The sequence below is a fragment of the Zeus faber genome, assembly GCF_960531495.2.
Source record: "Zeus faber genome assembly, chromosome: 22".
NCBI lineage: Eukaryota > Metazoa > Chordata > Actinopteri > Zeiformes > Zeidae > Zeus > Zeus faber.
In genome coordinates this window covers 14,339,530-14,362,029 of record NC_137209.1, presented here as the reverse complement: position 1 = coordinate 14,362,029, position 22,500 = coordinate 14,339,530, and the positions used below count along the sequence as shown (strand labels likewise).

The 22,500-nt window shown below is 49.1% G+C and overlaps 1 protein-coding gene across 1 annotated transcript in view; it reads right to left on the bottom strand.

Moving 5' to 3' along the window:
• The window catches only part of sorcs2 (sortilin-related VPS10 domain containing receptor 2), a gene marked incomplete at its 5' end in the record, with an annotated part of 224,082 nt that extends 213,708 nt beyond the window's left edge, over positions 1–10,374 (bottom strand). The window contains one exon of the mRNA XM_080023540.1: positions 10,027–10,374. Coding sequence (XP_079879666.1) covers positions 10,027–10,374 — 348 coding nt within the window. The remainder of the gene's footprint in view (positions 1–10,026) is intronic.
• Positions 10,375–22,500: the final 12,126 nt, after the last annotated feature.

The following is a 22,500-nucleotide window of genomic DNA, read 5'->3' as shown; positions in this document are numbered from 1 at the left end:
TTGCTGATTTTTTTTTTTTCCCAGTAATTGGACTGATTATTACTACTTTGCGCGGAGCAAACCCAAGAGGATCGAACGAGGACAGTGACTAGATATTTGGACTCAGAAATTGGGTAAACCACCCCCCCCCCCTCCTCACCCCCTCCCTCACAAAGAAAGAAAAGCCTGTTCTTCACCTCCGCCGCCAGGCTGTCTCCTTTGGTTAATAAACGTTATTGTTCGTGTGTAATATTCAGCCATAGTGTTGGCCGCTACGAACTCGGCTGAAGGCCTGGCCCCCCGACAGCCTGGCCTGAAGGTGGCCAGGCTGTCGGGGGGACAAAAACTGAATTCCGGCCGCCTTTGTTGCCAGGGTGGTAAAAGGGAGCACCAAAACTGCGGCGGAGGGGAGGGAAGTACGGAAGAACGAAACGGAAGGAAAAAGCCCCTCCCGTCAGACCGAGGGGAAACCGGTTGACGACGAACGCAAAAGAGAGGGAGCGGCAATCGCCTATGGAACGGGATTCGGTTGGGGGGGCGGGGGGCGGGGTGAGGAGATCACTGGAGACAAACAGCCCCCAAAAAAGAACACACGCGAACACACAGTAATTAATCGGAGGCCACGCGCTCAGGCCGGCGCACGAGCGGGCGCACCAGGCACCCCCCTGCCGCCGAGGGCCTGAGAAGGAAGACGACAAAACGCCAATGAAAAATAAGGAGATTTCAAAAGAGAAAGAGAAACGCAGGGTAAATACTCCCTCAGCTCCCAAAGCAAGCGGCCCAGGTCCTCCTGGCACGGCTAAGCGCCTCATTAGACGGCAACAAGGTGAGCGGGATCTACAATGCGCAGAGAAAGGCGGTCCATCGCGTCCCATTGGCGCGGCAGCCAATGGGCCCCGCCGCGGTTTTTGCCGGTGTCGCGCGCGCGCGCGCCCTTGGCGGCCGTGAGGCCGGGAACGCCGGCCTGGGCCACCCTGGGTGGCGGCTCGCCGGAGGGCCTCCCTCTAGACTCGCGATCCCCGTTTGCCGGGAGGAGTCGGACGGGCCGGAGGGGGGATTTTACGGGGCCGGGCTGTTTAGGAGCGCCTCCCAGGAGAGACAAGATAAATGTCTTGAAGGGCTCTCCTCACATGTGCAAATAATTTGCTCGCTGCAAACAACTTTTTTTTTTGGGGGGGGGTGAACTGTCTGGTCGACATGTGAAGCGTGAATGAATGCCTTTCGCATCAAGTCAGCCGCCCGGAAACCTAGACAGCTAAGAGTACGCATGCGCTTTTCTTTTATGCATGTGTGTGTGTGTTGTGTGTGTGTGTGTGTGTGTGTGTGTGTGTGTGTGTGTGTGTGTGTGTGTGTGTGTGTGTGTGTGTGTGTGTGTGTGTGTGTGTGTGTGTGTGCGTGTGTGTGCGTGTGGGCGTGCGTGCGTGTGCAGAGAGAGAGAGAGAGAGACAAAGAGCCTGCGTGGCCTGTTGTGCACACCTGTGCGTGAGAGCTTGGTGCAAACACCAGCCTCGCCTCCTCATCATTAAACGGTACAAACCCACCCCTAAACCCCACCCCCGACCGCCCCAGGTCGCCCGCTCCCAGTGCCCAATTTAAATGCAGCCAATGTCACGTTTAGATTAAACATTCGCCGTGGGAAGATAACGCCTTGACATCGGTGGCTGAAATGACGCCTGCGATCCTCCGTTGGTGTGTGTGTGTGTGTGTGTGTGTGTGTGTGCTTGGCATGTGTGTGTGCGTGCGTGTGTGTGTGTGTGTGTGTGTGTGCAAGATCGCATCTCGTGCCCTTAAAATACAAGGAACAAGGATGTGGGGGGAGGGGGCGGGGGGCGGTAAAAGTGGAGGGTGAATGGGGGTGAAGGCCAGGGAGTTGAACCGGCGCTATGATCAATATTGTGTCGGATTTGACATTTCCATGAAGATTCATTCATCCATCACATGGTGTCCAGCGTTGGGGAAGGCGCGTAAAAGGTGGTCTGGGCTGCGCGATAAGACGTTTTTAGTTGATATTATTACAGTACGTTATTTTTTTTATAAATAATGATATTGCTATTTCTTTTTACTATAAAAAACAGATTGAACCTTTTGTTCTCGTTAGATACGGATTAATTGATTGTTTTTTGTCGTTATGGACTCGACTGGCTAACGGCCATTCTGACAAACAACTCTGAAGACTTACTTTGAAATTATATTTATTTATTTTGCACCGTTTGAGGTCGGCGCCTGGGCTCAACTACTCATCACACCCAGCGAAGTACATCCTTAGTGACCTAGAAATAATGGAGCGACGAGCTGGAAGAGCAGAGCCCGACAAGTGGCTGCCGGGAAGGTGGAGGAAGTGCGGCAGAGGAGCAGGAAGCCAAGCAGGTAGGGCGTGAGGGATCGGTTGCTCAAACAGGCCACACCCATAAGGGCGTGTGGCGCCGTCAAGTGCGAACGTAATAAGCTAGACCTCCCCGCAAAAACGCCCTCCCCGCAAAAACGATTAGCCGTCGGTCACCGGCGATCAGTCAGCGCGGGCCGTCCTCCAACCAATTTAACGGGGACCAAATGATAGCACGTCCTCTAGTCCTCCTGTCTAATAAAATAGCACAAATAAAATGGCAAACGAACGAATGGGGAATGGCAAACGGGAAGATTAAAGATGGTAACCTCCGCCCACGACACAAACAGACGAACTCTCGTGTCTTTTGTGTCTTGAGTCCATTCCACGTCGGCGTCCGCCGCGCTAGTCCGCCCGAGAGCCCTGGACCGGGAAGTGGCAGAAATTACCCAGAATTCCCCAGGGTGAGTCACGCTGTCGCTCGCAAATCATTCGGAGCCGCCGCGGGACGTGCCTCCGAAACCACCGACCGCCACCACCACCGCCGACAACAAACACACGAGTAAAAACGGGCCCACGCTGACTCGACCCGCTTACAATTTTATTCTATTTTCTCCTGAAGAAAGGCTGAAGGTCACTCAGACGCATTGGTTCGGACCCCTTCCCCCACCTCGCCCACTCTCTGACAAAACCATCCGCAGACTAATAGAAAAACCTAATTAAATGCAGAGTGCCTTCCCTCGCCAGCCCGTTCAATGACACACGCAAACACACACACAAACACACACACACACACACACACACACACAGATTGAGAGATAGGGACGGGTTTCTTTGCCACAGAGAGCGCACAAATAGACGGAAAGAAGGACACATCTCGAGGCCCCTCGGGCTAAGACAACAGCGGGGAGAAAAGAGACGCAGAGCGTCGGGGAAGGGAGGGCTGAGGAGAAGAGAGATGTACGTAAAGAAGTGACAGAGAGCGAGCGAGAGAGAGAGAGAGAGAGAGAGAGAGAGAGAGAGAGAGAGAGAGAGAGAGTGCCTTCCTCGACAAACATGCCAACTTACGTGTTTTGCGTGTTAGGTGCATAGGTGCGAGATGTGCATAATATTGTAAATACATACACAGTGTACATGGCATCCCGAGATGTCCTTCAAACGACATTGAACCCGTCTCGTGTTCGTTCCTCTGTGCGATATCACGCAACTCCCGCATGCCCTCAATTACCCAGCTGTGAACCGCGTGAGACAGAAAGATTGAAAAAGGACGAAAAAAACACCAACAATATCCCTCCATCCTCTGTTCTAACCGTTGTTATTTTATTTTTGAACGCTCTCTCTCTCTCTCTCTCTCTCTCTCTCTCTCTCTCTCTCTCTCTCTCTCTCTCTCTCTCTCTCTCTCTCTCTCTCTCTCTCTCTCTCTCTCTCTCTTAATCCTCACGAGGAGGGGGGTAGTTCCACAGTCACAGAATGTGGGTGTGGCGGACCAAGGAGTCGTAGAAATACAGGAAATAATAAATGCTTGGTTGTCCCCGCACCGAGGATCGGCGTGCCTGCGGGACATGTGGGACTGGGCGAGTTAAGCCCCTTATATTGGCCCCTGAGTTACCTTTTTGGCCAACAGCAATAAAAGACGGCAACCGTCGCAGTTTCACCTCCGCCTGCCTCCTCTTCCTCATTCCCTGGCCCTGCGCCGGTACGCACCTCCACAAGAGACATCTGAACAGGGGCGGAGCAGCGCGAGGCAGTATCCCGGACGTCCTCCCCCCCTGGAAGAGATGGTGCCGGCCCTCCCCACGAGGGCCGCCACCATTGAGGGCGAGCGTCCGCGAGCGGGACCAGGAGGCGCCCCGGGAAAGCCAGCAGGCCCTCCAGGTCCTCCTCCGGGACGACACCCGAGGGGCCGCCGCCTGCGCCTCTGGTGGCTCCCCTACAACACCGCGGGGCGGCCGTTCCTACACGCCCAGCAGTGGCTATGACCGGAGGAGCGCTCCCCGCACCAGATCGTCGAGGCAGTGGCCACCGCCCAGTTCGTGGGCAACCTCCCGTCCCGCGCCGCTAGCTGGGTGCACAGCCGCCCCAGTGGGTAAACAAGGAATCAAGCCTTCTCCCGCTGCTCATTTCCCGTTAAGAATAAAACTGCAAATTTTAAGTGGTAATCCGTGAGAGATTATTTAGATTTGTTTTTACTTAATGAGATACTTACATAATGGTTGGGGGGGGCGTCGATTGTATCAGGGTGGTCGTGGCCCCCCCAGGCTACTCCTTGGAGGCCCCCCTGCTGTTGGGTTGCCTTACACCACAGCTCTGTCGTCAGCCAAACGTCGCTGCAGATGTTGCTCACACAGCCGAAATAAAGCGGACGTGGTGCATTTTATAATATCTATTTGATGGTGATATACAGGAGTAGCCCAATGAATCCTGGTTGGGTAGGAGCAAAACTCTGATTTTTCATGAGTGAATCAAGGATTATTCGGATGTGCGGGCAGGATCAGCAATTAACACCTGCCAGGTGCCAAATGCGGTAGATTTTCCAACTGATGCAGTACACACAGCTGAAGTGACTGCACGCCACTCTGAATTACGGCCACTTGAAATTCATATTACATATTACAAAACCGACCAGTATTTCTCGGGAGAATTCCGTTCACGACTCAGAGCCGAACCGACTATTCTGCCTCAACCGACCAACTGAATCAAACTGAACCGAGTCTGAAAAAAAGATTCAAACATTTCATTGCTACTCCCTCTACCTCTTTGGTTGTTCGTAGTTATTTATCCCCTGAATACTTTTTACATTAAATAACACATCACTTTCTTTTTTCAGTGGAAACTACCCAGGCAAAAGCTGTGGCTTCAGAAAAACGGTCGATTTTTGCCGCCATGAACGTATAATCGAATAATCGAATAGTCCGATGAAAGACCCATCCCTAATCCTGATGACCTAAGTTGTTATCCCTGCGTCACGGGACTTATCGCTAGATTCTTGCCAATAAACCACCCTGTAACCTCTGAGCTCTGTGCATAACCCTCCATGGATCCAACCCCACATCCATCCATCCAACCGCCCCCACATCTACGCTCATCTCCTTCCCTGTCCATCTCAGTTATGGACAAACTCTGCGATAATGACGCATGCGCTGCCATATTACCCCATGACACGACAAACTTCAATACAAGAGCTCGCGGGGCCTAACTCAGGACTCCCAGCATGCCTTGCTGCCTTTCATTTTTACTCACCCGGGGAATTATGACACAAAAGACAGCACACATGACTGGACTCCTGCCCTCGTCCCTGTCCACCATGTGATTTAGCCTGGTTTAATTTGATCGCCCGGAATGGACACGTGGGCACACATACCTACTGTACATATCAGGGGCAGAAATCGGCAAACACATGCTCGGCCGCGCGGCAACTGGGAAGGGGTGAAATCACTCAAGCGCCGGACGCTTGTCAGAGTAAATACAGGGGGCGGGGGGAAGGAGGCTGATTTGAATGACAGCGCGTCCATCAGCATCTCCGCGGTGGACGCTCCCCCCACCCCCAGAGACTCGGAAAATCGGCGGAGCAGCAGAGACGGGCGCGCGCCATCCGCCGTCGCGCAAAATAAAGGCTCGCGCCGGACGCACGAGCACGCTGCTCGTGGACGCACGCCGCTGCGCTTCGGCTCCGCTCCCATGTTCCCGCAGTTCCAACCGGCCGCGCGCGCACGGCTGGTGCGCGGACGTGGAGTGGATTTTTTCCGATTTAGGCGGTAAAAATTGGCGTCCGCATGCTGCATCTGCAGGCGGAATCTCATAGAAATACATTGTATATGCACAACATCTGCACCACATCACTGCAAATAGGTATACTACTGTTATTAATATTTTATATAGGCCCTAATAAAAAAGTGAACAGAGGCAATCACCATTGAATGAAGTTAAATCAAACTAACATTTTGCATATTACCACTTAATAATGCTTTTTCTTTGTTATAGTAAACAAATATATATATATATATATATATATATATATATATATATATATATATATATATATATATATATATACAAATTCGACCGCACATCCAATTATCCATCCAACCAATTCGCTTATCGACCTGGTCCTAGGAACGGAACTCGGTGAGGAGTACCTGTATAAAAAAAACAGAAGTAAGCATAGTCTTAATAAATTGAACATACATATATATATATATATATACATATATATATACATATACTACTGTCATTAATATTTAATATAGGCCCTAATAAAAAAGGGGACAGAGGCAATCACGATTGTGAGATGAATTAAGTTAAATCAAACTAACATTTTGCATTTAAGCGCTTAATAATATATATATATATATATATATATATATATATATATATATGTTCAATTTATTAAGACTATGCTTACTTCTGTTTTTATTATACAGGTACTCCTCACTTAACGACCGAGTTCCGTTCCTAGGACCAGGTCAATAGGCGAATTGGTCGATAAGCCGTGACCTGTGTTATTTCACGGTAAGGGGGCGTGGCCATTACGAACACTAGTGCAGTGAATACTGACAGACTGAGGGAACGAGACAGAGAGCGGTGATGCCTGGTGAGATGCTTGATGCTGAGACGCCGTGGTATTGCATGCAGCGTACAATACAGACTGGTCAGAGAGCTGGTCGTGAGTCAGAACAGTGGTTAAACAGGTAGGTCGTTCAGTGAGGAGTACCTGTACTGACATCACTACATCGATTTAGGGTACTACAGAATCAGAATAACTGGTAATTCTGCTATAATTAAATGTTTAGAACATGCTGATTATGGGCTCAAATAAATAAATAAATAAAGTGTGATCAAAGCATCAATACCAATCCAAATGCTCGTACTAGCCTCGTCATCGCAACATGCTTCCAGTACCGTCCAATCAGAAGTCACGACACGAGCTGAGAAAAGAAATCCAAACAAATGCACATGAAAAGAGCTGCACACATAGACATTACGAGACTAATTATTAAGGTGGAAAAATACGAAAGAGCTATACGATCCAAGTTTAACGGAGACACTGCAAAACAAGAAAAGGACTTGGGAAGCCATTGCTGCAGTGGTTGGTGGAGAACGTAAGGATTTTAACATCACTTATATACACCGATCAGCCACAACATAAAAACCACCACTAATAACCACTAATATTGTGTAGCTCCCCCTTGTGCCGCCAAAACAGCTCTGACCCTTGGAGGCGTGGACTCCACAAGCCCTCTGAAGGTGTCCTGTGGTATCTGGCACCAAGACATTAGCAGCAGATCCTTTAAGTCCTGGAAGTTGTGAGCATGTCGCATGTTTTATCAGCATTAACTTTTTGAACAATTAGTGCTACAGTAGCTCTTCTGTGGGATCGGACCAGACGGGCTACACTTGCCCACGTGCATCAATGAGCCTTGGGCGCCCATGACCCTGTTGCCGGTTCACCGGTTGTCCTCCTTTGGACCACTTTTGGTAGGTATTAACCACTGCACACCGGGAACACCCCACAAGACCTGTCGTATTGGAGATGCTCTGACCCAGTCGTCTAGCCATCGCAATTTGGTCCTTGTCAAAGTGGCTCAGATCCTTGCGCTTGTCCATTTTTTCTTGCTTGACAGGTGCCATTAGATCGGCATGATCCTGTGATTTAAATATAAGCTGTGGCTACTGTAAATTCACATTGTCATTATGAGAGTTGCTCTTATTGCTTTTGATGACAACATTGACTGTAGTAGAATGCGTCCCAGAACATGACTTTATATACAGTGTAGTATAAGTTTTTTCACCAGTGAAGGGAGATTGTTTGACGCTGCTATGTTGTTAACGGTCTGCAACCACAATCATCTTGTCCTCCCTCCCACCCACCACAAAAGCACCTGAGAAAATGAACAACAACAATAATAACAATAATAATAATAATAATAATCATGCATTTCACCATGTGATTATAATTCTTATTACTATTGTAAACAATGTTGCTTATTATGTAAATGTATTTATATTGTTGACATTACACTTTCTCTCAAAACTTTGCACGTCATCCCACTTAGATGATGCCAAACAACCATTTTTACTTTCTGTCGTTGACAGAATGCACTCGCAAAGCGTCCGGTGTGTTCGGATATGCTCAAATCCGCACGCGCAATAAGCATCTGTGCGCTTGCTAGTCTGGTGTGTACGGGGCGTCGCGCACGCGCACACGAGCAAAAGTGCACAATCGCAAACTGTGAAATGATCTGCCTTCTTGCCGTTATGATATGACATTAATGGGAGACCGGGGGCAGGGACCCCCCCCCCCCCCCCCCCAATGGCTCCATGGCAAGAGGCCCAATCACTCAAATGAAATTATGAAACAAGGGAATAATGTGGGGGGGGGGGGGGCACAGATTTAATTTTCACACCCGTCAATCTACATGGCGGTCATAAATGTCGTCTTTACGGAAATTGAATGGCACCATTTGTCTGCTTTTATTAGGTTCAGGCTGAAATCCGGACAGTCGACCTTTTCGGCGCGCAGGGTCCATGCCAAGTCGGCTGAGGGTGGGTCAGACTGAAAAACAACTCCCCGCGGACTTGCTTTAATAGAGGGCGAAAATAAATTAGGAGATGGAGATGGTAAAAGTTCATCGAGAGAAAGGAAGAATAAGCTAAGTGCCTCCCTAGTGCTAAGGAGAGACTTTGGGTCAGTGCCAATGCCAAGAGTTCGACTGGACCACCACCTCACCCCCGTATCTCAATTCAACCACCGCAAAGTACCAGTTGCGCTTCTATAAGCGTCATTCCCTTCCCATCATGTAGAAAAATGCCAAAACAATAAAACCAGCCTTCAAGCATAAAATCATCATCTGGACACCCATGGCACGGGTGGAAAAAAGCAAAAACCAATCTCATAAAATTGATGCCATGGCGGCCTGGAGCTATTTCCAATGAAACACTGGTGCCGTTCTATTGACCAAGCGGCGCTTGTCGAGAGATGTCCCCACCAGACGCCACCTCCCGAATCCCGCCGGCATCTGTCGATAACTCATCACAAAGACCTCGCTTGTTATCGCCGCAGAGCTGGAAAATCACTTGACCCAGACACTGAAGTTGATCCGCCACAATGTTCACACATGAGGATCACTGCATCGCAGTCATAGACCTGTGAACAAACCATTGCAAGGTAAATGAATCCGGATCCGCAACCTTTTCCCGTATCGAGGACCGCCGATTTGGTCATGGATGACTAAGTCTCTCTTGGACGCCCTGCCCAAACATTGTCAGGATTTAGTCCATAAATCCATACACCTACACGTTTATACTAGGGAGACGACAGGGAAACCAGGACCAAAACAGTGCTATTGTGAAGTTTAACCATTAACCATTTTGCTGGGGACCCCAGCTTGAACCTCTCCAAGGACCCCTGAGGGACCCCACGTTGAGGACCCACTGGCACCATGACCGTAAAACTCAAGAGTCTTGATGGATGGAGAGGTTGATGATTTAGTCCACAATTTCACACCTGTCTATATATACAAGAGCTATGGGAGATATCCGTGAAACTAGACTCAAAACAGCCATGATTGCTCATCCTCCGATGGTGAAGTTTAACTATTAGTCGTACGCGTTCGGCTGGGGACCCCCTGGAGACCCCCTGATGGGATCCCCGGTCCCCACTTTGTGAACCGCTACGGGAAGATGGATGGAGGTGGGTCACAGGAGACCCTGGAGAGGGTACTCACGCTGCTGTTCTCCCCCGTCCAGTGGACCATCGCCTGGTTGTGGGTGGCGTCCCCCTTGAGCACGAACGAGCTGCTGAGCAGGGACACCTTGCCCCGGGACAGCGCTCTCCGGGAGCGGGGCGAGTCCCCCGCGGCGCCCGCCGTATCCGCGTCGCCGCCCGGGAAGCTTCCGTCTCCTACGCCGCCGTATCCGCCGCTGTCCTGCCGCTTCGAAACGTCGGCGGCGGCGGCGGCGGCGGAGGAAGAGGAGGAGGAGGTGTCACCGCGCACCCAAGCCGAGACGAGCAGCATCACCGCCGCCGCGCACAGGTGCGCCGAGCGGGGGGCGTTCAGGTGCGGAGGTGCCATGCCGTGCGCCCCCACGATAGCGCGAGTTCTCAACGCAACGGGTGTCGGTAGGAGTGGTTCGCGGGGTCGCCGATGCCCGTGGAAGATAGACGGAGAAGACAGCACCGCACGGAGAGCCGGGGAGAAGCAGCCAGAGGAGGGAGGGAGGGAGGGAGGGAGGGAGGGAGGGAGTGGGAGTCACACAGTGGAAACAACGTGGACGCGGGAGCCGAGCCGCGGCCAAAGGAGCGGCGCTCGGGCGGCACCTGGCGGTCGCACCGCGTGTCGCGTTTCCCCCCAGCGCGTCACTGGAGAGGGGGTCTCCAGTTTGTTATGAAATCTAATTATATTATCTTATGACATGTGATATTATTTACGATATATTGTGTTACATTATTTATTAAATATTATATCATATTCTGTCATGAAATATTAACATTTTATATATTACTGTCGAGTATTTTAAAATGATGTACTTTTTTGAATCGTTTGGATTGGAGGTATTGGATCACAGTCTTGTCATCATCATTCTGTTTCCACCCATCCAGCAATTATTTTTCTCCATCATTATATTATGTTTCCTTACATTTTATTCTTTATTGTAAATTCTTCTTTTTTTCACGATTGGTCGTTGTGTTTACACGAGGAACGCCAGCAAAGAAAGAGAGTGTTGACTTTTAAAGAAATGATATGCGTTTTTAAAATCATGTGATAAGGCCCGTGTGATCAGACGTGTGTAATCCATTCTTTTTGTTGTTGTTGTATCAACAATAGGAAAGGAAATAAATGCGAGAGTGTTACAGAACCTTACAGAGAGGCTCAAAACCGCCTCCATGTCAAAAACACACCGTCTCTTGCTGAGGCCTGACTGGGAGGAGAAAAGCACGTGACACATCATGCAGGCCAGTTCCACTGGGCAGCTGTTCAAGAGATTAAAGTTCACGTTTAAACACGCCAGCCGACGTCGCCCTTTTGTGTCCCCTCATCGTTTCCAATTATAGGAGGAGTAAAAACCCGCGGTGCGGCGGGGTCACAAGTGGAGAACAGCGCTACTCAGATTTCACCGCTCTCCACATGTCTTACCATGTTACATTAAAGTGGAATACCATGATTGGTCACATGGGGCAATATGCAACTTTCGCGCCGCTGTCACGAAGACAACCGGATGGCTTTGCCTTTTCCTCAGAGCGCTCATAGACGTGTATATACACAGATGACGCATTGACTGCTTCGGCTCATTGCTGCGATAGGTCAACGTCGCCGCCATATTGGAACGGGCAAGACTGGCCTGTAAACAAATACAAGTAAACAGGGGAGCTGTGGTTCTTTCTGGATTAAAGGCACTATAACGTTAACATCTATCAACCGATTTCAGTGGGTCGTTTTTATATTCCAGGGTTTAGGATCTACCTCGGGGTTGATTGCACTGGTTGACGCACTTCCTGTGACGCACCGCCGTAAAGTTCGTAGTTCGTACCCGGTGGCAGTCCGAATACTTAGTGGGACGTGGCTCTGGCCTGTGGTCTGCCTGCAGCCTGGGTTCTGTGCTTATTGGTGCGTCTTATGCCTGGACGTGGGGGTGGGTTGTATGTGCGTGCTTCTGAGTTGCAGGGTCTCTGGGACTTGTTTATGCTCCTCGGGGCCGTGCTTTGGGTGTCGCTCCGCGGGCTTCTCCGTGGGCTAGGGGGGTCTTCTGTGGCTGCAGGGTGCAAGGCGCGTGGCTTTCCTACGGTCGTGGAGCCTCTGTACAGTTTTCCACTGGTTTCCACTGCTCGGAGACGCTACGATATAATTCTGACCTCATACACCAGAACTTATTGGGACAAGTCCCGCGCACCTACCGGTGGACACATCTCACACACGCACACGCACACGCACACACGCACGCACACACACACACACACACACACACACACACACAGACCACCAGCACCTGCTTTTGAACACGCCCCGAACACCCTCCTGGTTACATCCCTCTCCTTTTCTTCCTCATTTACTGCCATAACTATCACAGGAAAAGGGCCATGTGCCGAATTACTACTACAATTTTCCTAGACTTAATTAATTCATTTTTGTCTATATATGTTGTGGTTGAATGTTTCTTATGTTGATGTTTTTCCATGTACATGTTGTTGTTTGTTTCTATGTTGTCTATTATGTCTCACCCGTGGGCATTCTCCCCCTCTTGGAGTAGTAATGATGGTTAGCTGTTTGAAGACCAAAACATGGTAAAATAGTTCACCAAAAAATGGGATTAGTGGCGGTCTTGTATAACAAAAAGCTGTGCTCTTGTCATTCCACAGGTAGTTATTGAAGCAGTTCTTGATGATTAAAGAATTAATAGAGAGTGGTATTGCAGGTTGAGAAGTTGAACTCCACTTACAGACTAACTCTGTCCCAGATGCAACGGCATAATACTCTGTGTTGTATGTCCAGCTTGCTGAGAGCACAGGTTAAAAAAAAATTATATATATATATGTATATATATGCAAGTAATTTGTCAAGGTGAGGAATGGTGCATTTCTCTACAGGCCAATTAGCATGAAAAAGATTAACAGTCTGAAAAATTAAATAATAAAATACAATTTCATTAAATTACATTCAATTAAATAAAATTTGACTGTTTTCTTGTAAAGTGCCAGCTGAATAAACATGGAATAAATATCGAATATGGGGTCTTTAAAAAAAATATATTACCGCCTTAATGGAAAATGCGCGTCAAAAAGAGATGGCCACAAAATCCCCATGCCATCGGTTTTAGAGTTCATACTCTTTGTCCTGTGTAGCCACTGAGATCAAACCGCCCCACAAAGGAGTACGAAGGTGATCCTGGAAGGCAGTAGGGATTATCTGGTTATCTCTTTCGTGGCATGTGGAATAAAAGTGCCGATCGATAAAAATTAAAAAATTCCAGAGTGTTGTTCCCGCGGTTGACGCGGTCAACACGGGTGCGGTGTTGAGGTTCACAGATCGGTGATCTCGTCGCCGCCCCACTTTGAATATTTGATACGCTCTCCCTGAGAAGGACGGAATGGCCAAGCGGATTCGCAGATTGCGCGGCGGGTTCATTCTGTCTTCCTCTGACACTCTTCTCCCCTCTCTCTCTCTCTCTCTCTCTCTCTCTGTAGTCTGGAAGATCAGACACAGAGGCCTACCTACGCACACAAGCACACAACCACGGAACAACAGTATGGCGAAGCCTGGCGATGTTTGTTTGGGTGGTGCAACGATGAACATTCCCCTATGACCCCTGCTGTCAGAACACCGCCTCTAATTGCAGCTCCAAAAACCGGGCCCCAAAAATGTAAATATTTGATGGTGCCGTGGAGTCGGTGCATACAGAATCAGCGAGAGGAGGGGGTTGGGCAGGGGGGGGGGGGGGGGGGGGGGGGTTGTTGATGCCAAGGAGGGCACCGGAATACAGATCGCGGCCTGAGATGGCTCCTAATGTAATCTGCTTCCGACAAACTCTTAGATTTAGGTCAAAATGATCTTTATTCGGTTTGCGTCGTTTGAGGTCGGCGTCCGGACTCCCGCCACTCATCACTCCCGGCGAGGTGCACGGCAAACACAGGCACGCTTAATGAGCCAGAAACATAGGCGGGATGAGCTCGAACACCGCCTTGGGTAGAGGAGCGGAGCCCAACAGCAACGCAGCAACCCGGCAAGCAAAGCAGGCGGCAGAGCAGGTCGGGCAGGGCGAATGGGCTGCTTGTCGAGTTGGCCGACAGAGCTAACTACGCAAGCTACGCCTCACTGACGGTGTATTTACTGATATTTAACTTTCGAAAACCCGGACATTCTGCCTCTGAAATTGACTGTGTTGATATCACACCTCCCAAGATTTTTTTGATTTTTTTTTAATATTTGGTATATATCTGGATATATATCGCCAGAGGTTGACCCCTAGCGCAAGTAATAACTTGGGGTTTACGAAACCTTGACGCACACTCATGTACCTCCTGGATGAAATGTGTGACCACCCTCCATCGTGGAAAACACACTGGGTTGGGGGTGGGGAGGGTGATTCATTCCACCTTTCCCCTTTGAACGGGGCTTGCTTGCCCCACCCAGTCACACTCTGCCATTCCGGATTATAATATCACCCTGCTGAATATTTGCCTTTATCACCGGTCTCTCCCTCTCTCTCTCTCTCTCTTTTCCTGTGGTAGCTGTGATCTCTCTCTCTCTCTCTCTCTCTCTCTCTCTCTCTCTCTCTCTCTCTCTCTAATTCTCTCTCTGACTGTCTCTCTCTCTCCCTCTCTCTTTCTCCAAGGAGGTAAACGGTACAAAGGAGGAGGTCTGGGCTCCAAAGGGAGCCGCCCTTATAGTGAACAGCTGTCTCCAACCTGGTGAGGACATCAACAGATCCCTGCGTACCCAGTTATCTCTGAAGAGAGATGTCTATGCTCTTACTGGCCTGTGCTTTTCCTGTGCTTTGTCTCTGTTTTTGCTGTTTTTTGGTTCCCTAGCAATCAAGTTTCTGTGACATGACTTACTGAAAATAAAGGAACCTTAAAAGTCAGTCTCTCTCTCTTTCTCTCTCTCTCTCTCTCTCTCTCTCTCCCCCATACCACCACCTCCTCCGTCAACTGTGCCAGGCTCGCTGGAAACAGTGAGCATGGCACAGTTGAGCTGCATAAAGTTGAGTGATAAAACCGGATGGCCGCGTAGTTCCGCATACGTAGTCCGACACGCCAATGGACGGGCGTTCAGCCTTTTTTTTTTTGCTCTTACGAATTTGAAAGCTCTGTAAAGAAAAAAAAAAAAAAAAAAAAAAAAAACATGACATAATGCAACATAAGCTTGCGGGCAAAGTTTTTCTTTTGTTGCTTGGAAACACTGAGCATAGATCTGGCTCCGTGGAATCGATCAATAGGTCAATCATTTTTTTGTTGTAATATCCTTATAAATATACTCCCACTCGCAGCGGAGAACCATTTGAACGGTTTGGAAGCGGAGAGAATAAAGGGATGTTCTCTCTTGAACAGGATGCGCAATGACCTACGATACGCCTTCAAGGATGACGAGATAATTACAAAGTGCGCTGGCCACGGCCTTTGCTGTATTAACCGCGATGAAGGGGACGTGGTTCTCCAGCAACTCTTCACCGCCCCGAACGTCCCCCACGTCGAGGGCCATCCTACTCTAAAGGCGCACATTTTCACTCGGGGGGGGGGGGGGGGGGGGGGTGGCGGTTGGTAGACGCAATATATTTCAATTTATGAGATTTCCCCCGGGGTGGAGAAGGAAAGACCAATTTCCATAAGCCTCTTTCTGTGAGAGACCTCCGCCTCAATCATTTTTTGTTGGTTGTTTCATGTATTCATTGAACCCCTCCTGAGGGCTTCTCTTTGTCCACCCCCCAAAATATAAGTGCCATTGACCCCCCCACACACACACACACACACTAATTGTGACGTTGATTTGTTGAGTTGTTTGTGGCACAGACGTCTTCATTATAAGTAGTGTAGCGGGGGGGAGTGAGGGGGGGTGGAGATGGAGGAGGACGAGGGGGATGGGGGAAGGTAGAAGGCCTTAGTGTGAGGATGAGTGGGATGAGGGTGTGTGTGTGTGTGTGTGTGTGTGTGTGTGTGTGTGTGTGTGTGTTTGTGTGTGTGTGTGTGTGTGTGTGTGAGCGGGGATACTCTGTCAAATCAGGAAATGTGTCAGCGGATTAGAACTCCCCAAAGTTATTCCGTGCTCAAGGTTAAGCCCTCCCCCCTGCGGAGCTAGTGCGTCTTAATTGGGTCTGTGTATATGCGCGCGTGTGAGTGAGTGTGCGTGTGGTCAGCACACTCACACCAGACTGAGTGCTGATGGCGGTAAACGACGCATTTTATTTTCAATTTTTTATTTTTATTTTTTGTATTTTCGCCATTACGATCGCCGACATGCGAGGCGCGCCGCGTGGAAAGTGCGTTCGGGCCTCGGCGATCAGAGCAAAAGCGGCTGCAAGTGTTTCATGAAGGAGGCGGCGAGAAGGAACCTAGCGCTGCCGCAGATTCACCGACGGATGAAATTTTAATGTGCGTACGTGGCGCCTCTCGGGCTTTGCCGGAATAATGAAGGACTCCCAGAGCGGCGCGGGGCGTCGGTATTAACAAACACTGTCTTTTACCTGTCTCTCGTGTCTATTTGGCTCCATGTGTAATATACACGTTTTATAACGTCAACTCTGAAGAAAAATCTCGAGTGTCTTGAGCTTGTGCTTTACTCACACAGCATGCAGCAAAAGACGAGGTAGTTACTGGTGTCTACAAATCTCCCCCCTAATAATCTTGTAAAAGTGGAAAACTATCCCCCCCCCCCCCCTCCCGCGATGCCTCGGCCTGCCGATGGCCTCCACCCTTCTCCGGCCATGCATTGAACGTGTCTTCGGCTGCCCCCCCTGTTGGTTGTCCATCAGCAGTATTCGTTCGAAAGGGAGCCGGGAAATCATCTGGCCCCGGTGAGCTATTATCTGCCACTCAGTGTTTGATGCATGTAAACAAACGTCCTCTCGATAATACGACGGAGGCCTTGTTAGTCTTGTTGGATGAGAAGGGGGGAGTCTGGGCAAGTTCCCCGAGCATGAATAATGGAATAACCTTGAATATGTTGTCTACTAGCTTGCGCAAGGTCTCTGCCACGGAAAAATAACAAAACAAAAAGGAAAGAAAACAGCTTCCAAACAGCCCGTACCCCTTCACCCAATTTTTCGCTCGCACTCAACTGTACACCCGTTCCATCCGACTTTGATGCGGAGCTCGTCTTCCCCTTTGCCTTGTGTCATCCCTTTCCCTCTCCATCACGGTCTACGCCAGCCCCCTCCCTCCCTTTCATGACATCGGGTTTAGAGGCGGTTGTTCGAGACACTCTTTCCTCAGATCCCTGGTAAACAAACAGACAGCTCTGCGGAGGAGCTCAGCTCCATCCCCAGGGCTGTGCACCGAGTATGACTATTCATGCAAACTAAATCCTTAGCCCAGATAAGCGGCAAACAAACACGCGAGTTTGGCGTGTCCCCAGTCAAACTTTGGAGGGGTCACGCTTGACGACCCCACCAGTTGCCACTTGTCACAGCAGCTCCACACTTTCTCCTTGTTTTTCACTTCTTTTGCTTTATGGACTTCATTTGAAGGTCCTTCAGTTCTGTTCAGTTCAGCTCACGCTCCGGGCTGAGGTTCCCCTCCACCAGCAAACTTGCCAAAAAGGAGCTTGGGAGACGGCGCGGGGGAGGGGAGCGTGGGTGTGAAGGCAAGGGAAAATAAAGGAAGGAACAGGAGATTCAAAACCTTCGCCTTCCATCGATCATCATCGGGAATGTGAGATCGCTGGCAAACGAGACGGACAAACCCACCGCTTTGTTCTGCACTGCGGTCAGCCGGCTCGGTCTGGCGGGCCTTGCGCAGAAAGCAGAAAGGGAGAAACATGACGCTAAGAAAAAGGGAGGAAAGCGGTCTAGCCTCCGTGTTAACTCTCCATATGCCGTCACCCCGGGACATATTACTGAGAAGTTGAGCAGCTGCGCTCGGGACATTGAACTGCTGGCCATTCAATGTCCCGACATCCCACCCCAGCATCCTCACCATCTGATCACCATCCTCCACCCTGACGACCCTCCAATATTATGGGACCTGTAAGACGAGGGAGAACGGGACCCTGGACCTGCTGTATGCCTACGTGAACGAGAGATCGGGCCACGATCCGACACACCTCGTACCTGTGCACGAGCCTGTTGTCGGGGCTGCAGTCCCCCACCACCAGGACCGTGAAGGCGGTGTCTAAAGACGCAGAGGAGGACCTCAGGAGGCGTTTCCAGACCACAGACCAGACACCTGTTCCCTTATGGATCGCGGTGAGGTTTTGAGGTTCTCTCTGGAATTGAAGGGGGACCTGCGGAAAGTGAGAAAGCACTACAGGTTGAGGACTGAAGACAAGCTGCGGTAGAGCAACGCCACGGTGGTGTGGAATGGGGATGACGAGAATGATTGGCCGTTACGGTCAGTCATGTCCAGCCGTGGAAGGGAACTTGTAACATGCGATTGAGCTGAAAATGTTTTTCAATAGGTTTTTACACTCCTTCCCCCGTGATCGGCACCATGACAACATTGAGGCCCTCCACAGGAAAGGACAGAGCAGGCTGCTCTTCCTGAGGAGGCTCAGGTTCTTCGACATGGGCAACTGCCAACTACTGAATCTACAGTATCTTGCACCTGGACATTTGGAGCAATACTCTACCAGTTTGGATTATAAATATGGGTTCTAAATTGCAGATAGACATGGGCAAATGCACATGCATTTTAATAAAGAATTTGGGGATAAGAGGGACAGGGAACGAAAAGGCTCAAGTCTGGCAATCTTTTTTCTATGAGGGAAATAATTGCTCTATTGACCTCCCACTCTCCAGAACCTCGAACACTCCCTTTTGCTTCAGCAAGCAAGTATTTTTCTATGCGGTTATAATTATATATTATTGTGGCTGATCCGCCTGTTAACGACACCCGAGCTGCGTTTTCAGGGCCCTCCGACAGAGACACAGACAGAGATGTTGCAAACACACCAGTTTATTGTAGAGAGTGGCAAGATGTAACAAGCAGGGAGCAGATGAGACATTGTTGTGACAGAGGCCCCCCCCCCCGTGTGGGGGTGGGGTGGGTGATTTACCTGTTGCTCGTCGGTTGCTCATTACCATTAGCACTGCTAGCCTTGTTATTGTTGTTGTTATTAGACTGGTGTTATTACTGTGATGCCAGATTTTCTTCAACATACTTAGTATACCAGCTTATTATGAGTACTATCATTGCACATTATCGCTAAACACTGCTGCTTTACACTATTTGTACAACATTAGCTGAACTGCTATCTACCCTCGGTCTATCGTTTATCTCTTGCACTGTTTTGCTGCTGTAACACCTTAATCCCCCTGTAGCCTGCAGTGTAGAGATTGAGCCGAAAACAAAATGGGGATGGGGTCAATGGAGTTAACTTGTCAGAGACAATGAGCGCAGTTTAACTTTATCTTCAGAGTTGGGTGTCAGCTGAAACAGGACTCACGCGGCGAACAAATACGCTCAAAGCCTCTCTGAAAAAGGATGCGAGGCGGAGGCGAATGTCGGCAAAATGTTCCGTTTGCGGCTTACCGTCGCGGCACGAGAAGAAAAACGGAAAAATCAAAAAAGCCTTTTTCGGCGCGTCGTTTATAACCGACACGGGCGGCGGCGCTCTGAAAAAGCATCATCAAAGTGAGAGACAAGCGAGAATCACGGCGCACCTCCCGAGACAAACCTCCCGTAATGAGGAGCCGCGCGCCGGCCTTGCCATCCCGCGCCAGCCGCTTTTCCGCCAATGAATAATTTGCCTCACACAGAGGCGGCCTCGGAAGCATCTGAACAGGTGGAGTCGCGAGGCGCAGAAGGAGCAGGGGGAAGCCGCGTGCCTATGAATTAGCTCCACCTCGTCAGATGTGGCGGAGACACAGACAAAGGGGAAATGAAAAGGGGGATGAGGGAAGTGTAGGGATTATATGTGCGAGTGTGCGCGCGTGCGTGTTTGAAATGGAGCTCCGGTAAAGGCCGCCCGTCATCCACCCTGATGCTGATGAGCCGACAGGAGGCGGATGTATTGACAGAGTGCTGTTGAGGCAACCATCATGAAGAGCAACCGTCCGTCACTCAAAGGGCAAGGCTTCACGACCGCAGACAATAAATTGACGGACTGGACATGCAGCCACGTGTGATCCACATATGGCTTTCAAGCTAAGTTTAACAGTGAAACTCAGTCTAATCGATCCTGCCTTGCTGGGACTGAGCCAGTGTCAAAAAATAAAAGCACGCGGCCTGGACAGAGATCCCCTCCATATGATCAGATATGAGCTTTCGGCCGAGTCCGACTGTATCGATGCCGTCTCAGACTGAGACTCCGAAACGACTGAGATGACCCGTTCAGAGAGGACGGAGAGAAGATCCCGGCGGTTTCGTCCCGGCGGGAGGAAGTGCCATGACATTGGCGAACGCGGAAAATTGTTAAACTCCTCACCCGCGATCCCGAATGGAACCCAAAGGCCAGTGCCCAGAGGAAGGAAACCGACAGGGGGCTTTGAGCCGAACCTTTGAACCGGGCCGGAAATGTTCCCAGTCTGCCGCGGTCAGCTCTTCTCCAAGCGAGCCTCCCATCGCAGCGTCGGAGAAGCCGAACCGACTCTTCTGTCACCGAAATTGAACGAGTCATTTGCAGAGTCACTTGTAAAAAAAGAGCGGAACTTTCCATCACTTTTCTTTGGTCCTTGTGAAGTAACCAAGAGAACTTGTACCTTTCTTTTCTGCTTGTCTTACATTTACATTACATTTAGTCATTTAGCAGACGCTTTAATCCAAAGCGACTTACAAGGGAGAATAACATTCAAGCTACTTTGCGACAGAGATTAGTGTAACAACAGCATTAGTGTAACAATAAATGCTGCAAGGTGGTGCTAAGTAATTGTAGGTTAGGACAGGAGGTACTCACTGAAGAGCTGGGTCTTCAAGTGCTTCTTAAAGACAGAGAGGGAGGTCCCCGCTCTGGTCATTTTTGGCAGCTTGTTACACCAACGTGGTCTTTCGGTCTGCCGGTCTCTCCTCCCTCCACACCGACCAGCTTTGGGTTATACAGAACACATCACGAGTCCAATCGCACCGTGGAGGAACAATTTTATCCAGTTTTGGTATCTTGCCTCTGCAGCCCTAACTCTTTGGATGGATGTGGAGGCTATCAGACAATGGATACAACTCCAGTTTATTGCAGAATGAATTGATTACATGCGGCCGCCTTTGAAAAACCCTTCCCGTTGCCGTGGACTTGAAGGGAACGGCTTTGAACTTTTTGTCGATTGGAATGAAAACAGCCTGCGGTGGTACATGACTCTCATATCAAATGTGCAATGGTTTGTTAACTCGACTAGACTTTTGAAAAGGAAATGGCTGAAATAAACGCAAGGTGCGGAGAAGAATAGCGCGCACATGCGAGATGTGGGCGCGTCACGTGGTGTTTACGTGGGTGCATCCGTTCACATGAGCAATAATGAAACAGTTGAACATGACACGACTCGACTTGTTCTTATTTTTCACTTAGAATTAGATTTCAAAATGACAGCAATTAACAATTTTAGCACTTTGATGTATTGAAATTGCAAAATATTATATTATTATATATTAATTATATATATTATTATAAATTATATATCATTAATTATATAGATGTTATTATATATTAATATTATATATAATATAATATATAATAATATATTATATTTAATATAATTATTATGTGATAATAGCCCAGGATGGACCCAGGGGTGCCTACACCAGTGCCTGGCACCTTCTCCATTCCTGTTGTGACTAGTAATAGTCAACAAAGTGAAAACTTATCACACTGCTAACCATCCAAATTGAATAACTATCCCCTGTCAAAACAAGATCGGCCTTGGAGCCTCATCATTGTCAATTACACCATCAAGATGGGTCATCTGAACGTGAGATCTATGGCTAACAAATCATTTTTAGCCAGTGATACTACTTCCAAACTTGATTTTATGTTTTTAACTGAATAGGTTAGAACATAGCAATAGTGCAACCGTTCTGATTGAGACAGCTCCTCCTAATTTTGGCTTTATGGATGTTTGGAGATCTGAGGTGGAGGGGCCGGTGTTTTTATTTAAAAATGTAATTCAGGGCAAACAGTTTGGTGATTTCCCGTCCTTTGAATACCTTTTGTGCCGCATTGAAATGTTCCCCCAGAGTTGTGCTATTAATCATTTGCAGGCCACCGAAAAACTTTTTTAATTACTTTAAAGACTACAAATCAACCACTGTTAAAAAAAAAACGGTATATCAATGAGAATTCTAGCGATGGTTATAAAACAAAACGTGGCATCTATAAAGAGAGCCTCCGTGCTTACAGGTTAGACTTGAAAAGTGCGAGAGAAACTTTTTTCCCTCCAATATCATTCAAAGTAACACTAATAATGCACAAACCTGTGCATTAACGGTGACGCAACTTCAGCCGCCCGCCTGCCGCCTCGATGCTCTACCTTCCAGGTTCTCAAGAACGTTTTTGACTGCCCAGCGATGGACATACCGCAAATAGTCAACAGCTCCCTCCGATCAGGACACTTTCCAAAAGCCTTGA